The following is a 16,762-nucleotide window of genomic DNA, read 5'->3' as shown; positions in this document are numbered from 1 at the left end:
TGGACATGAATCATACTGCAAATCATACAGTCAGTTGCCTGGCAGACAATAAACTAAATTAAAGGAGGGAAAATCAGAGACTTGTGGTGTACTCTTTGGCCTTAGGACAATGAGAAACCACCTAGCAACCAACCAGAATACCCTAGCAACACCATAGCAAACAGCCTAAAGGTCTCAAAAGTAAGGATTTTTAAGTTTTAAGGCCAGTAGTTCAGATGTCTACTTCCTATCCACCACAATTTCAGTGGCTCACAAAAAAGTGTATACATATATTTTTTTAAAACAATTTTTAATATTTCTAATTATAAATGTGTATATAACTATATAATTGTATATATAATTATTTTAATTAAAATTAATTTACAATTACATCGATTTTTTAATTGTTATATTTAATTTATTCAGTATTTTATTCAAAATTATTTGATGTACATATACACACACGTATGTATATATATACATATACATAAAATAGTTTTCAAATAAATTATATAATAAAATAATTTACAATTAAAAATCTAAAAACAAAATATATAAAACAAAATATAAATATAAAACTATACACATAATTTCAAAATAAAATATATAATAAAACAAAATAAATAAAATACATTAACTATATATATATATATATATATATATATATATATATATATATATATATATATATATATATATATACATATATATATATATATACACATATACACACACACACACACACACACACACACACAATTATTTTGCATAAAACACATTTCTAATTTTAACTTTGTTGATATTTGTAATGGTTATATTTTACTTGTGTATTTTAATTTTTAAAATTAATATTAATTATATATAATAATATTATAATATGATAATAATATTAATAATAATAAACACACAAGTATATATGTGTGTTCCTGTAGCTCAAGTGGTAGAGCATTGCGTTAACAAGCGCAAGGTTGGGGGTTCGATTCCCCGGGAACACATGATAGGTAAAAGTTGATAGCCTGAATGCAATGTAAGTCGCTTTGGATAAAAGCGTCTGCTAAATGCATAAATTTAATTTAATTTAAATTTAAATTAAATTTAATATATACAGTACAAATAAAAATATAAGTAAAATAAAGTACATAATGAATATATAAAAAAAATACAATTACGAATAAATAAAAAGATATGAAATACATATTTTATATGTATAAAATGCTTGAACGTAATCAAAAAATGTAAGATAAAGTGCTGACCAAAGTGACATTTCCATCAACTAGGCTAAAAATCTGATATGCTCTTATGCAGTGGGCCAGCCTTATTGTTGAGCCGTGTGCTAGCATAGTGCCAGTAAGTTTTGCATGGGCAAGCACACCTCATTTTCTTCAAAACATGTAAAAATCTATTTAAAACCTGTTGTGTAACAACACTTGAGGGGTGGAAAGGGAGGGGTTACATCAGGGTACAGGGCCTGGAACAGAACAGAGCTGCTACCTTGGCCTGCATATGCATATCCCGGTAATCTAAGCGGAAACGACCCCAACCGGCTGCAGCGGAACCTCTTTGAACCCGCTCTGTGGGAACATGGCTCACTTCTTCAGCAGAAATGCTTTTTAATGAAATGTTAACGACAGCTATGAAGCCAAAAACCTGTTTCTTCAGGGCTCTGGTAGTGCAGCTATGCATGCCGGAGCATTTTCAAAAAATGTTAAACATCAATGGGGAAGGGCGCTCTTTTGCCCTTGCTGGATGTTTGAATGTAAAACACATGTGCCACCGGCTGCAGTCTTGCTGGGTATATAGCCCATCTATATTTAATCTGGCATGCTCTATCTGTTTGCTTTGTTAATGCAAACACTCGCACCTTTCAAGGAACAGCCGCTTTCTCCATCTCCATCAGGAGCAGGCCTGGGTTATTCATTTTTAAACAAAGCTTACCTCCTTTCGCTTGATTCTATAATCTCATTTCAAATCCTATCGCCCACTACATTTTCCTTTTACCCCTACAATCGCAATCCTCTTTAACTAATCTAAGGTCTAATTGGTGCCAGCACCGGTTCTCCCCTGCAGGTTACTTCTCACCTTGAGGTTTTTAACTTTTGTTCGTGTGAAATCTGAACTGCTCTCACCCGGGCTCACGGCTCACAATGGAGGCTTTCTCGGGGCCAGAAGGTTGAGAACACCTAAGACTAAGAAAAAATTGTTCTTTTAAGAATTGTTCATTGAAAGTAGGACTGTGTGATATTGAAGAAAAAAGTCTTGTTAAAGAGCCTTGTTAAATAATGAGATATTCAATATGCGATACTGATACTATATTGACTTAAGTGTGTAAAGTCAATTAAAATTATATTTTAAAATATTTAAAAAATGAAAATTATATAACCAATAAATATTTCACATGCTTTCTTGGAAAAGAAAGCACCACTACAACTTCTGAAAGTGACCAGCAGTGTTTTAACATTACATAAAAAGTAATGACACAAATCAGAAAATGTCTTTAACATCAATGTGAACAAACAAACAAAAAAATGTATGTAACTTTGCTTTCTGTTTATTACTTAAAGTACACTTTAAGTACTTCTTCATATACCAAAGCAAAAACTATCGCCTAAGAAAGTTAAAAAATGATTAAAAGCAAGTGAACAGTCAACAATCAGTAAAAAAAATAAAAAATAAAAATAAAATAAAAATAACAAGCATAGATAAAATAAACCGTAGCATTCAGGTACAGAAATGTAATAATTAAGTGTAAAATAACACTGCATAGTGTTCAATGTATGAAGTAAAATAAGATTAATCTTTGTTTTGTTTTGTTGTTTGATTAACATTAGTAACATATTCAGCAGCACGTATTTATAGGCTGCTGTCACTTTAAGACCGACTGCAGGGATCCTGTGGTACAATGATACACATCCGATTTCTTTCTCAGCTGTTTACATTCATCAAAAACATAACTGGCTGCGTTTACGAGAATGATTGTCGAGACAGGTATTTTGACAATTCTGTGGGTATGTGTCTGTTCAAAAAGGAGACGTGAAAGACGAATCAACTCGGTGTTCGCAGGGTCAGTTTTCTGTGCGCACAGACGCCACACACCCAAAGCGCGCGGAGACACACTGACGGTGAAAGACCTAAATTTGACCTTTTGCGCATTTTGATTTAAGTTTATTTAAATTATTCAGATATCGGTTTCAAAACATCAACAATTATAACATCACGTGCAATTTTTTAGACATTTTCGACGTGCAACCCTACACAGGAGCCAAAAATGGTTCTTCTATTGCGCGCGCACACCACCCTTAAGACACACACTGGGACGGTCAAACGAATTCTTTAAACGCCTCGCTTAAACAAATAGGGCCAATGTCACACCGACTGCGCGAAAAAACGCCACGCGACCGTTGCGATATGTACAGTAAATCACAAAAATAACATTTGCAATATCCTAATATAAAAATCATACAAATAAAACAAACCATTGCGATATGTACAGTATATCGCAATACTCACATTTGCAATTTTCTGTTTTACTCACATTTTTGCATGTTTCACAATTTTTAGATCATTTTCGATTGGGTCGTGCAACCCGCTGGCGAATAGAAAGGATCTTTGAGGAGCCCTTAAAAGGACTCTTCTAAAAGAATCGTCTGTACAAACAACTAAATCAGAAGAAGCTTTATTTTTTTTTAGACTGTAGATGGTGAAACTCAAAGAAAGTGTATTTGAGATACAAGAATCGTCTGTACAAACAACTAAATCAGAGCTGGGGGGAAGTGGTTTTAGAGCACAGAAAAATACGACTTGTGGCTCCAGACTGAATATTTCCCATGGACTTTTAACAGGAAAAAGGCAGGCTGTTGACAAACTTCCAAAGGAACTAAAATACCTCAAAGATAATAAATCTCCACAGATGCGCTTTCAATGACTGCCTACCGCCACCCAAAAAAGCCACAATCTTCCACAACCTCCTTTTTGTTTCTCTAAATCACCTAAAAAGATGACAAAAGAGATTATAAGAGAAGCTAAATAAGATGTTTGTGTATGCTAAATGAACTAAAGAAATCCTCACTCATGCCATAAGCACTTAACCCTCAAAATACCTCAACCACCCCCCAATGCCTCTCTCAGCAAAGGATGTTCTTCTCAGACCTATGTTAATCAAAGAGACATGCGACGTGTTCCACTGGAAGGTTCATCAGTCTGGGCTGCTGAAAAGCTAATATATCTCTAAACTTTATAGGCGGAAGAGATCTGAGGACACCACTGAGGGTTTCTGCCAGATATGGAAGCCCCATCATTTACAGCACCGGCCATTCGAGTAAGCGTGGAAAAGTGGGCGATCTTGTCATTTAGTGTTACTGAGAAGACTTGAAGGCAGGAGAGGTGGGGGCAGAGGCACACAAACAAGACTGGAAATCTGGGAGAGAAAAAAAAAAAGAGAAAGAAACTAAACAAGACAATACCCGACTAGGGCTTTTCATCAGCTTGTACATTGAATTTGTTTTCTTAGTAATGCATTTTTACCCACGGGCTGAAATGACAACTATTAAAAATGAGAATTATGTCACTCTCTGTGCATTCACCGTTTTTTTCCTCCCTCTCTTTCTTTCTGGGCTTCTTCAGATTCACAGTCCCATTTAAAATTAATCTCCAAAAGCAACTGGACCTCCAGTTGTCATCTCCAATATTTCACGCATCTCCGAATTTTTATGAAGACAGACAAAAGCAGGTACAGAAAACCCTCAAATAGGCTCCAAGCCATCTGCGGTTGCCATGGAGAGTTGCGTGTTTCCAGGGCGATAGTGTATTTCTCAAGCGCTAATGGCCTGTCCTTTTGCCAGGCAACAAATAGCCCTGTGATGCAACTGCACCTGTCTCAGCTATGTGTTACCATGGAGGCGTTCCTGTTGCTATGGCGACCATCACGCTAATAACCTCGCAAGGGCAAACATGCATTGGTGAACTCCGAGGCCCAGCTGCTCCTCCTGCGCTCTCGTTCTCATTGTGCCTCTCAAACTCTCTGAGCATGTTAAGGAATGTTCGTCTACCTGAGCCCACACATGCCATTTAATGTTAGTCAAGGTTTCTTAGATCAAAACCACAGTCATTACCATCCTCTCACTGACCTTTACAACTATGCACAACAACATGATATACAATACAGCATTTATTTGAAATAGAAATCTTTTGTAACAGTGTAAAAACGTTTACTGTCATTTTTGATCAATATAATGTGTCCTTGCTGAATAAAAGTATTAGTTTCTTCATAAAAACAACAACAACGTCTTAATGTCCCCAATTTTTTTGTTGCTGAAGCTCTCAGCTTACTACCCTCAAGATCTAATCTCCATGCTATTGCTGTGATTACAAAAACAGCAAAGATGAAAGAGTGGTGCATTAAAAAAATGAGCAGAAAAGAGGAGTGTGTCAGTCTATGACTCAGCTGATTCGCGTCAACCTTAGGAATGCTATAAAAAGCTTCATTTGGCTTCCTGAGAGCCGCAGTGGCCAGATAAACACTTTATTACACACTGCTACATGCAGATTGACCATCTGGCCTGAGAGAGAGAGGAAGCCGAGTCTGTGTGTGCCCAACACTACTGTGCTATCTTTGCTAACTTATTCACACACGCCTTACATCAGGGTCATCAGAACGATCTAAAATGTGAGGGCGGAATATAGTATAAACTGCAAAAACTTATAGATATTAATTAGATGAGGTCGAGTTCATTCAATAAGAGTAACAGATTTGCTAAAAAAGCCCAATTTACACTGCAAGTAAACATCTCATTAGATTCAGTAGATTTTTGGGGCTGCAATGTTCTTTGGAGATTAAAAAAGTTCTTAATGCGCCATTATAAAGTTCCGATCTGTGAATCTGTGTTAAAACAGAACAAGTTAAACCTGCCTGAGATCTTTAAAGCTGCACTTCGAAAAATCTAGAGATTTAAAACTTCTTTGTGGACCTTAAAAAGGTTCTTCTAGGGCATTAGGCTGTAAAACCTTTTCTGGCTCTAATTGGAAAGTTTATTTTTAAGAGTGTGTCTTTGGAAATAGTATTGTGAGGATGTTATAGGCTGTTGTTTTGAAGAGGTGTAGGCTACAGGGACCGTCCTCTGTGATCTCCTCTTCCCACAGGGCCTCCACATCTTTGAACACCTGGTGCTAATAACCAACCTAGTGCTGTTCCCACACAACATAATCAGCGGAACACAACTGACTGCAACACTCAATACAGAAGGGGAATTTGCTAAGAATGAACTGCGCCCACTGATAGAGTCATTTATTTGCACATGCTGTCTGCGCTGTTTTAGCATGTGATTCAGTAAAAGAATTATGTAAATCAGGTAATGGCACAAACACAGCCAAAAAATTACTGCGGAATGCAATTTGCACAGCTCTATTCCATATGTTTTAGGTCGGTTCTGAGTGCTAGGGTCTTTAAATTGCCCACACAAATATTTTTTTCTGGCAACAATATGTTTCAAATATATAATCAATATATAATCAATGTATAATTAATGTATGAATGTACAATGTATCTTTTTCAAATTAAAAATATATTAAGTTTAAACATTTAAATACAAGTACATTAAAAAAATATATCAGATTTTTTTTTTTATCCAATTAATCCAAAGCATGTACCTGATAGTATACCTGGTTAAATTTGACTGAGGGTGGTTTTTCAATAAAACTGATTTACCAGGTGCAAAGCTTTCGAAAAATATTTCAGATATAATAAGAAACCTTAGAATAAAATAACACCAATTATCATTCCTCTCAAAAAGCCTCTCATCAGGTATGTGATTATTTTCACTCAGTATTCTGTGGCGCAAAAATTGGCAAACAGCGCAATTTCACCTTCTGCACACATGCATTTTGGGAGAAAAAAGGTACATTTTTTTTAAAGAAACAACCTTATTCAGCAATTGTTTGTCGAGCTTTGAGATTTCTGCCTTGATGAGGCAGCAATGTGCTTGCAACTTGCAGTACTGCTGAAGGGAGAAATGCAGGCCGTCGTGACAAAACCCTATCCAAAAACATCTGAGCGCGGCTCCCTTCTCCACCTCATTCCTTAATCATCTCTCCATGCTTGAGCAACACCTGAAACCCACCCGATCTCTCTTACTAGAGTTGTCCACTTTAATTCAATCTCTTTAAAAGCATTCATCTCCATTTTCCCTTTCTAGCCTCTGAGCTGGCTGCCCATTTGTTCCATATCCTTTGTTAAGGATGATATGCCAGTTCGAGTTTTACAGTAAAGCAATTATTTTGTCTTGCACAGTTGAGTGGCTGGGAGCACGCAGACCTGTTAGCTGGATCAAAATGAAATGGAGCAGTGAGGATGCCACTCAGAACCCAATGCCAGGTCTCGCACTGATAGCTCCGCTCAGCTCGCTGACACCCATGGGTTCTGCTGCTAACCGATACCAACAGGGACAAGCACTCAGCATGGAGAGAGAGAGACATTTGGTGAGGTTTAAGGATCGATGTGTCCAGTGGGCCGCTTGCCTACCTTTGATATGCCTGAGGTGAGGTGGGAGGCGTGGTGAACACCTGGGAATAAGGATGATAAGGCGTCTTCTTCAGCGCCTGGATGAGATTCTGTCTGTATTCTGGGTCTATGCACCACAGGGAGCCCTTCCCGATACTCTGTGGAGGAGGAAGAGGAACATATCAGGACAGAAAATAGAAAAAGCTGCTAAACGTGTCAGGGCGGCTAGCAGAACCGGTCAAAGATTTTCAGCTGCGGCAAAAACTGGTGTTTGTGTGTTTTTGCTTCTTTTACCTTTGGCTCAGATGAATCAGCTGTTATTCTGGTATGTGGATTTCAATGTATGGATCGCATCTACAGACACAAATTATTGGGCTGTGCTTCCGTTTGTAATTTTAATTTACTTCATACTGAAACAACAGATCATCTAGTAAATTAATGAAATCATGACTATGCAATGACGGATAGCTGAGCATCAAAGGTGTGCATTGGTTAAATTCTAAAGCAGTGTAACAAGTATCCTTTGCAGATTATGCAGTTCCAAAATGCATTGTGGCAAGCTTACACGGGGGTTCCAACATGATGGACAGAAATGTTAATACATAATACAGATATAACATTTTATAATATGACTATTTATTATTTAGTCAATAGTAATTTGCATTTATTAAACACTAAAATATTTAATACATGTATATTATTTATTTTTAATGAATATATTTAATATTTTAATATATTAAATAAATATGTAATAATATTAATGATTTACTAAATGTTAATATTATAATATTTTATGTCAGTATTGCAGACAGTATTGACATTTCTCTCTGAGTGGGGAAAAAAGTCATTTAACATGATGGACAGAAATGACAATAATATAAGACTCACATAAATTATAATAATATTTTATAAAATATAAAATAAATTTAAAAACATAAGTAAAAATCAATATAATGTTGATTCAATATATGCAATTTTTTATACTAATATTTATTATTATTATAATTATTATTATTATTATTATATTTAATTACATATTCAACACTGAGGGGAGGGCAATTGTGTGCTTTCTCGAGTAAGTAGTTGACATTTTTACACCAAATTTTATTGGACTCAACTGTACAAGCGCTATACTGTACTGTATGTGTGATGTAAATCAACAGGGTTCAAATGGAAATATGAAGGAGTAATCACACTTCTGGTCACTTTGTTGCTGCAGATCACCTTATATACAAATATATGTTCATTCTGTAAATTTCTGAGTTAATGATTTGCTCTGGCTGCAAGATAAGACTGCGTTTGCTTCATCCAGTACAAGGGAAAAAATGAGAACCTGACCACCTGCATCCCCTTGACCTCCACATTCTCCAGTTCATTAAAGTGAAATGGGTAGAAAAAATGCATAAAAAACCAAGAAGTGCAAACTACAGCTAGCACAGATGCTACAGACCACTTAGACAAACTCAGCATTTTAAGAGCGAACGCTCCTGGTGTATAAATTAGCTCTCCTGACAGATCCTGCTGAAAACGAGGAAACAGCAAATTGTCACTTTGAAAGTGATATCGGGGAAAATTACTTGAGCTCATTAGCACAGACTACAATCAGTGTCATGTTACTAAGCCCCATTTTTCAGCTCAAGTTATTCCTCTACTGTCAGAGATTTACACAATCAGCAAACCAGCGCGACAGAAGTGTAGACTATCACAGTGCTTTTGTAAAGTGAAAGTCTCTTCCTTTTACTCAGGCACTTTAAAGTGATGGACAGCATGTGCTGTTTTGTTAGAAAAACTGTGTGTTCTCAATGAATCAATAGTCATGACCTTCGGATAACTGACAGAGTCAGTCATACTGTGTGCCCTGAGGCAATACACACACACTGGCCTGGGCCCTGTGTCACGTATTCAAACTTTGCTAAACTAACAAACCGGACATTGCTTTTGCATAGTTTTCATTTTCGTTACCTAAAACCACTGTAACCAGTCGTCCCTACTGACCTACTGACCAAAATATCTTTAACAAAGAACTGCTATGAGATTTGTTCAGCTTAGCCCCCGACAAGGGCTAAGAAACGATAACAGTCTATTGATTGCAGCAAAGCCCAGAGCGAGAACTCGGTTCTTTACCCACAGTATTTGGCTTCAGTGGAAAGATTTGTACCAGCACAAGTCAAACAATTCAAACCCTTGGAGTGCTTTAGCAAACAAAATAAACAGCACATTTATTGGACTCAGAATTCATTTACACTCATGTCTCAATGTTTTAAAGCCTGACGGGTAAAATCTGAGATACAACAGCAACAATAAAAAATGGTTATAAAAATGTATAGAATAAATTGCTGTAATAATAACATTAAATACCTGACATGTACTGTAATTAACAAAAATCACTGCAAATAGTACTATTACAATGACCACTAATTATAATCTATATTATATTATTACTATTTATAATTAATATTATAATGATATATTTTAGTAAATAATTGAATAGCAGACCTATGGAGCACTGTTTCATGCCATGTAATATTTTCCGGAGGGAAAAGTCTTTCCTAGCAAAAAATCCATTTTCTTCTGAAAGCAGTGAGTGCATTTATTCTTAGCACAAACTGACATTCTCCACCTAATTAAGCTGTCAACTTCCCATCAGCGTGTTTTAAAACCATACCTGGACCAACCACAAAGATGAATTGCACCATGAAATTCAATCCTTAAATGGTCTGTCCAGCAGATGCTCTGATGGAAATGAAAAATAGGGGAGTTCAAAGAAATGAACAGCGTGGAAGCAATGAAATGGGAAAGTAAAGCAACTGGTTAAAGAAAAAAAAATATTTAAATAAAATTAATAATATTCACATTATCATTACTGTAGGGACATAGAAAAATGAAACCAATTTAAAAAAAATAATGTGCTACATTGTTCCCCTTCAAATATTACCTATATACAGAAAAAAAATTGGCATTTTTGTCTCTTGGGAACAGACAAAAGGGTTCAATTAAACAAAGACAATCAATTCTAATTAACATAGCATCATAAATTGTACGGAAATAAGCCCTGCAGGAAAATCTATTATTGTTAAACTGACTAAGTCGTATATGTGACCCTGGACCACAAAACAAGTGTTAAGTTGTACATTGTATGGGTCAAAATTATTGATTTTTTTTTTTACGCCAAAAATCGGATATTACAAAAAAAGGATATTAAGTAAAGATCATGTTCCATGAAGATATTTTGTAAATTTCCTACTGTAAATATATTAAAACTTAATTTTTGATTAGTAACATGCATTGCTAAGAACTTCATTTGAACAACTTTAAAGGTGATTTTCTCAGTGTTTTGATTTATTTGCACCCTCAGATTCCAGATTTTCCAATACTCCAATAGTTTTATCTCGGCCAAATATTGTTCGATCCTAACAAACCATACATCAATGTAAAGCGTATTTATTTAGCTTTCAGATGATGTATAACTCTCAATTTTGGAAATATACACTTAAGACTGGTTTTGTGGTCCAGGGTCACATATGACAATCTGACAATTTCAAGAGAGTGGAAAAAATACCTACTGATGAGTAAAAGTAGCAGTGATTACATTCTCAACTTGTGTATTTGAGTACTACGTGTATGTGCAGACACAATAAAGCTTCGAACAGGGCCACATCTTTCTTTAAGGGGTGTGATATGTGATCCTGAGAGCATCAGATTATTCATATATGCTCCGTGGAGGAGAGGCTGCACTGGTCTGTCTTTCCAAATGTTCTGTAATCAGGAGAAATCAATAGGTTTCAGAGCACTTTGCCTCAGATTTACCTCCATCTCCTGACAGCTGCTGTGTCCGTCTGAAGGCCAGCTCAATGGCACCAGCCAATAGAGTCTCCAATCAGAGAGAGGGGGTGAAAAAAGGAAAGGAGAGCCCGGGAAAAGGGGGAAAAATACTTGGATTACATTGGTCTCCTAGGCAACAGGCAATGGTGGAGTATATAAAGACTGTTTGATAGTCTTGGCAGAGAGATCTTTCATTCTCTATAAGAAGCACGGGCCTCTGAAGATGCTATATTCCATTATAAGCAGTAAAGTTAATCCTATCAGTTCCTGAGCAAAATGAAAAACCTGCTATTATGAAGCAACCCCTCCCCTCAACCTGACTGTCCAGAGTCCCCCTTTCATGCTCACGACTTTAAATATGAGAAAAAAGAAACTGTGGGGAAAAAGTTAATCCAAAATTCCAAGTTTTGGATCCATCGTGATGAGATAACTGCCCATTATATTATATGTTTCAAAGCAGAAATGCCTCTTTTTTACTTTATTACAACTGCTTATATTTATGGAAAGAGATTTTGAAAAAATTCCCTAACCCTAAGATTAAACTACAGTGTGTTACTCAAAGATACGTTAGTACAACAAACATTAGCACTAACTCAAATCTAACGGCTTAATAAGGAGAGAAAAACATGCTATTACTTTTTTTAAAAAAAATCGAATCGGTGTTAAGTATTTATACTTATAGCTTTTTCAGGTTTTATTTTAGGTATAATTTTTAGTAATTTAGTAATTTTGTTTGTGTCATTTTTATTTCAGTTTTTTTATGTTACTATTTATGTTCAATTTATTTTTAGATTTAGTTTTAGTTTGGTTTTAGTTTACTTGCGGTAACTTTAGTGCATTAACAATAGTTGTCAAGGTTTTTAATCTTATATTTCTGTTTTATTTTATTTTTTCTTTATTTCAATTAACACGTTTTTTGATCGTTTAGTGTTAGTCAACAGTAACAGTACCATATAATTTATTGGCCGAGTTTTTTTTTTATTTTTTGGTCAAGATTGGATGAATTCCTTCACTATCATCAAATGCTCATTTAAACGTTTTGTTTATTTATTTTTTAAAAGGACAATTTAATAATGTTAAATCTAATCTTTAGAAAATCTGAAATGGATATCCGTTTTCATACTGTACATTATAATGTTTTGATGCTTAAGTTCACTTGTAGCTTTTAAAACAATTTATTTTAGTTTTTAGTGGCTTATTTTTAATTTATTTACACAAAATAGTGTAGAATTTACATTTATGAATCAATGGCCAAACCATGAAACATTTTTTTTCTATTGAACCAGGTGAAGGAAAAAAAATTACATTACAGAGGGACCTGAGCCAATTCTAGGGATTTTAGCATAGGTTCTTTTAAACTGACCCAGTAAGTAACCTCCTAGCAACTATATAGCAGCATGCTTACTACTACTCAGAACAACTTAGCAGCTACTGTACATAGCAGCACCTTGGCAACCACCCTACCATTCTGGCGACCTCTGCAAGCACCGTTCACATTTACATTTACTTTAAAATGCAGTTTATTACTGTTCTTTACTATGAAAGTAACAAGGGGATGAAAAAAAAACGGAATGCTGCTAGACAAAAAAAAAAGAAGAAAACCAATTTGCTTCAATGGCACAGTGTACTGACTTCCTAGACTGAGTGTGTTAATGCTCTCTTGGTAAGGTGATCTATATAAATGCAGACATCGACCGTTCTGAAACATGGATAAATCAAGGTGTCCAAAAGGACATCATTGCTTTGGTCTCCAAATCCCAGCAGTCATCAGCTGCTAATGGCTGCGGCCCCAGAGTCGTCATCTCTTCTGAGGCTCTGCAGCTTAAATCACATGGAGGAGCAGAGAAGCCGTAAGCTCGCTCTGTGATTGGTGGAGACACGATGACCTCTGAATTCTGCGCACAATGGCATTTTTAAAGCAGGTCTATATTGTGGAGTTCTGCAGAGGAGCATTAAGGGCCCGATGACTCTACTCACCTTCAGAGGCCCTCAGTGCATTAGAAAGGGTATGAAAGGTCATTCATAATGAGGGCGTTTGGGGAGGGGGAAGCTTGGCTGTTGTTGGATCTATTCACTGAGATGATTCCAACACTTCACCCCCATCCAACTCTCGCTCTTCTCTGCTTTCAGTCTTTCTAAGAGTGTGGAACTCATTAGAGCTTGAAGATCTGCAGTGGCAGTGTCTCACGAAGAACATCAGAGCAACACCTCTAACAACTGAAACCAATGGCTGCTGCATTGCATACGTCCTACGTTTATCATACATTAAAAACAACGTAAACAGTGTTACGAAAAAGATTGTCCCAACTCTGAATTCCAATTAGATGTCACAGTCAAATCCAAGCAATTGTAAACTAGCAATATATTAATATAATATATTGTTTTACAATGCCTTGGTTTTTACTGTGGCATTCAATCCGAAAATTAATATACCTGTGAACACACACCCATTGAATTGCATCAAAGCTGATAAATTGCAAGACAAACATAAACAGCCAACCATACATCTGATGAACTATATTACTTGGTAGAAAAAAATATTTAAATTATGAATAATAATAACATTTATTATTATTATTATTATTATTATTATTATTATGTAATGCAAAATTACTATATATGGACATTACAATACTCTAGTAGAAATAATTCAGATAATTTATAATTCAGATAAAATGTCAAAATTTAAGTAAAAACAAACTCAACAAAATTAAATATTAAAAAACTACAAAAATATTTATTATTAATAATAATAATAATAATAATAATGTTACTAATATATTCCCATTATTTATATTAATCATAATTACTATTAAATAATACAAAATTACAACACATACAAATACATTATTCTAGTCTCTAGAAATTATCAGGATATGATTTGACAATCTTTTTTTTTTGAAAAATGAAAAAAAATAGTAATAATAATAAAATAAATTAAATAAAAAAAAAAAAAAAAAAAAACAATATATATATATATATATATATATATATATATATATATATATATATATATATATATATATATATATATATATATATAAATTCTAAATTTATAAATCTAAATCATTCTCTATACTTTCAATATTTCTTACATACATCTCTATTCTAGTTTGCACTCCTAATAATGTCTGAAAACTCTTGTGTTTTTCCTCTACATCTTTGCAACGGAAAATGGATGGAAATTGATTTTCAGCATAAGTTTTCTGTAAATGCCCTTTAGTGGTGTAGGATTTTAAGACAATGTTTCCAAATCTTTCCAGAAAAACAAGTGACTTAACAAAATAAGTCCAAAATAAGTGGCTTGGTTCACCAAAAGAAACTAAACCAAGCAATGCCATTGAGACAACCACGAGATCAATAATTGAGTTCAATGTCAAAATCTGCCAAAATAGTTAGGCAGAGGAGAAAAGAGCACATGACAAACTGCTAATGACCTGTGTAATCCTAATTAAAGAGGATTCCTTTGCAGAGCCTGAAGCCATCCAGAGTAAAGCAGATACAAAAGTAAAAGCTGATGACATGATAAATTGAGACAAGTTCTGTTCCCACAGCGCAGTCTGTGCCAGAACAGTACCCAGGACAGAGTGTGTGTGGGTGTGTGTTAAAGTGTGCATGTGCATTCATACCATCTTATTAGTGTATATGCTGTACATGATTACCAGTGACGAAGGGTGGCCAGATCAAGCCCCGCTGAGATGCAGTCCCACAAAAAAAAAAAAAAAAAAAAAAAAAAAAATCGCACATTCTAGAGCGAACGGTCTCTCTTGGCGTTCACGCACCATGTTTATTCTGACACAGTCAGCGCACGCCGAGATCATACACAAGCTATATGGTGTCCCCCACAGGTGCACCATACAGCCACGAGGCATGAGGAGACCAAGCCTTGGAATCAAATCAGTGACTCAACCTTGTTCAGGAAGTGGTCGGCGCCAATAGCCTCATGGTTAGTGCGCAACATACAGCGCAACTGCGCTCACGGCGACCCGAGTTCGAATCCCAGCTTGTGGTTCTTTGCCGATCCCGCTCCCCTCTCTCTTCACCTAGTGCTTTCTTGTCTACTCTACACTGTCCTTTCCAAATAAAGGCATAAAAAAAGCCCATAAATAAATCTTAAAAAAAAACTTGTGCAGGAAGTGAACAGACTCACACTTTTTGGCATCATATTTTAAATAAAGTGACCTATTATGTGACTGCAGTTAATATAGCAGTGTAGTTTATTTTGACCTATTGCTTAACTACATCGAAAGGTTCCTATTACTGAAACTGCATAATGTGTCTCTGTAACATTGAAACAATATGCAAATGATATGAATAAGTGGGTGGAGCCATGAAGGATTGAGACATTGAGTCATAAATTCAAAATCTTAAAAACTGTATGAAATATGTACTATGTATATGTATGTATACTGTATTCATCAAAATGTATATTAAATACAATTTATATGATCCTATAAAAATACTGTATTAATTACACAACCAATTAATTAAAATCAATAAATTACCAATCAATTAATATACCATACTTTTTCCCCTCATTTTCAGAAGAATGATTCCTCATGCAAAAATCTCACACTGTTTTGGGTGGAGCCATGAAGGATTAGGCCATTGAATGAGCAGCAAATTTATAAAATAATTGTAAAAAATTGTTGTTTAAAATGTAAAATATATGTGAGCCTGGACCACAAAACCAGTCATAAGGGTCTTTTTTTTTTATTGAGATTTATACATCATATATGAATGAAAGGTGAAAGCTGAAATAAATAAATAAATAAGCTTTTAATTGATGTATGGTTTGTTAGGATAGGACAATATTTGGCCGAGATACAATTATTTGAAAATCTGGAATCTGAGGGTGCAAAAAAACTAAATACTGCTTAAATCGCCTTTAAAGTTGTCCAAATGAAGTTCTTAGCAATGCATATTACTAATTAAAAATTAAGTTTTAATATATTTACAGCAGGAAATGTACAATATATCTTCATGGAACATGATATTTACTTAATATCCTAATGATTTTTGGCATAAAAGAAAACTCAATAATTTTGACCTATACAATGTTTTTTTGGCTATTGCTACAAATATACCCCAGCAACTTAAGACTGGTTTTGTGGTCCAGGGTCACATATATATATTTTTCTAGGTCATTGTGGTTTCTAGGTTCACATCCAAATCTCTACAATGTTTTAATTTTAAGCAATTTGAGCTGTAATTAATGTCCACAGTGCAAATGCTGCAGGACAAGCTATGCACCAAAGTTGAATTAGTTTGTCCAAATACTCCAAACCTTAAGTATAAGCAACAGACATCTGGAAAAAAGGCAGTGCACCCCTAAAAGCTGTTATTAATTGTGGAGGGAGACAAACAGACAGCCAGACATCCTGAGGACTGAACTGCTGAGGTTCACTTGCGTTTCAGACACCTGAAGCTCTGCCAAGAGGCTCTTTAAGACAATTGACAAAAGATGCT

At 35.1% G+C, this 16,762-nt stretch overlaps 1 protein-coding gene across 4 annotated transcripts in view; it reads right to left on the bottom strand.

Annotated features, from left to right (window-relative positions):
• Positions 1 to 16,762, bottom strand: part of LOC109108079 (forkhead box protein N3-like) — an 80,974-nt gene that overhangs the window by 32,765 nt on the left and 31,447 nt on the right. For all 4 annotated transcript variants that reach the window (XM_019121249.2, XM_042773778.1, XM_042773780.1 and 1 more), the window contains exon 3: positions 7,493 to 7,629. In XM_019121249.2, the coding sequence (XP_018976794.2) occupies positions 7,493 to 7,629 (137 nt within the window). The remainder of the gene's footprint in view (positions 1 to 7,492; positions 7,630 to 16,762) is intronic.

The sequence above is a fragment of the Cyprinus carpio genome, chromosome A17, assembly GCF_018340385.1.
Source record: "Cyprinus carpio isolate SPL01 chromosome A17, ASM1834038v1, whole genome shotgun sequence".
NCBI lineage: Eukaryota > Metazoa > Chordata > Actinopteri > Cypriniformes > Cyprinidae > Cyprinus > Cyprinus carpio.
The sequence above is the reverse complement of the archived record's forward strand: the minus strand, read 5'-3'. Positions and strand labels throughout refer to the sequence as shown.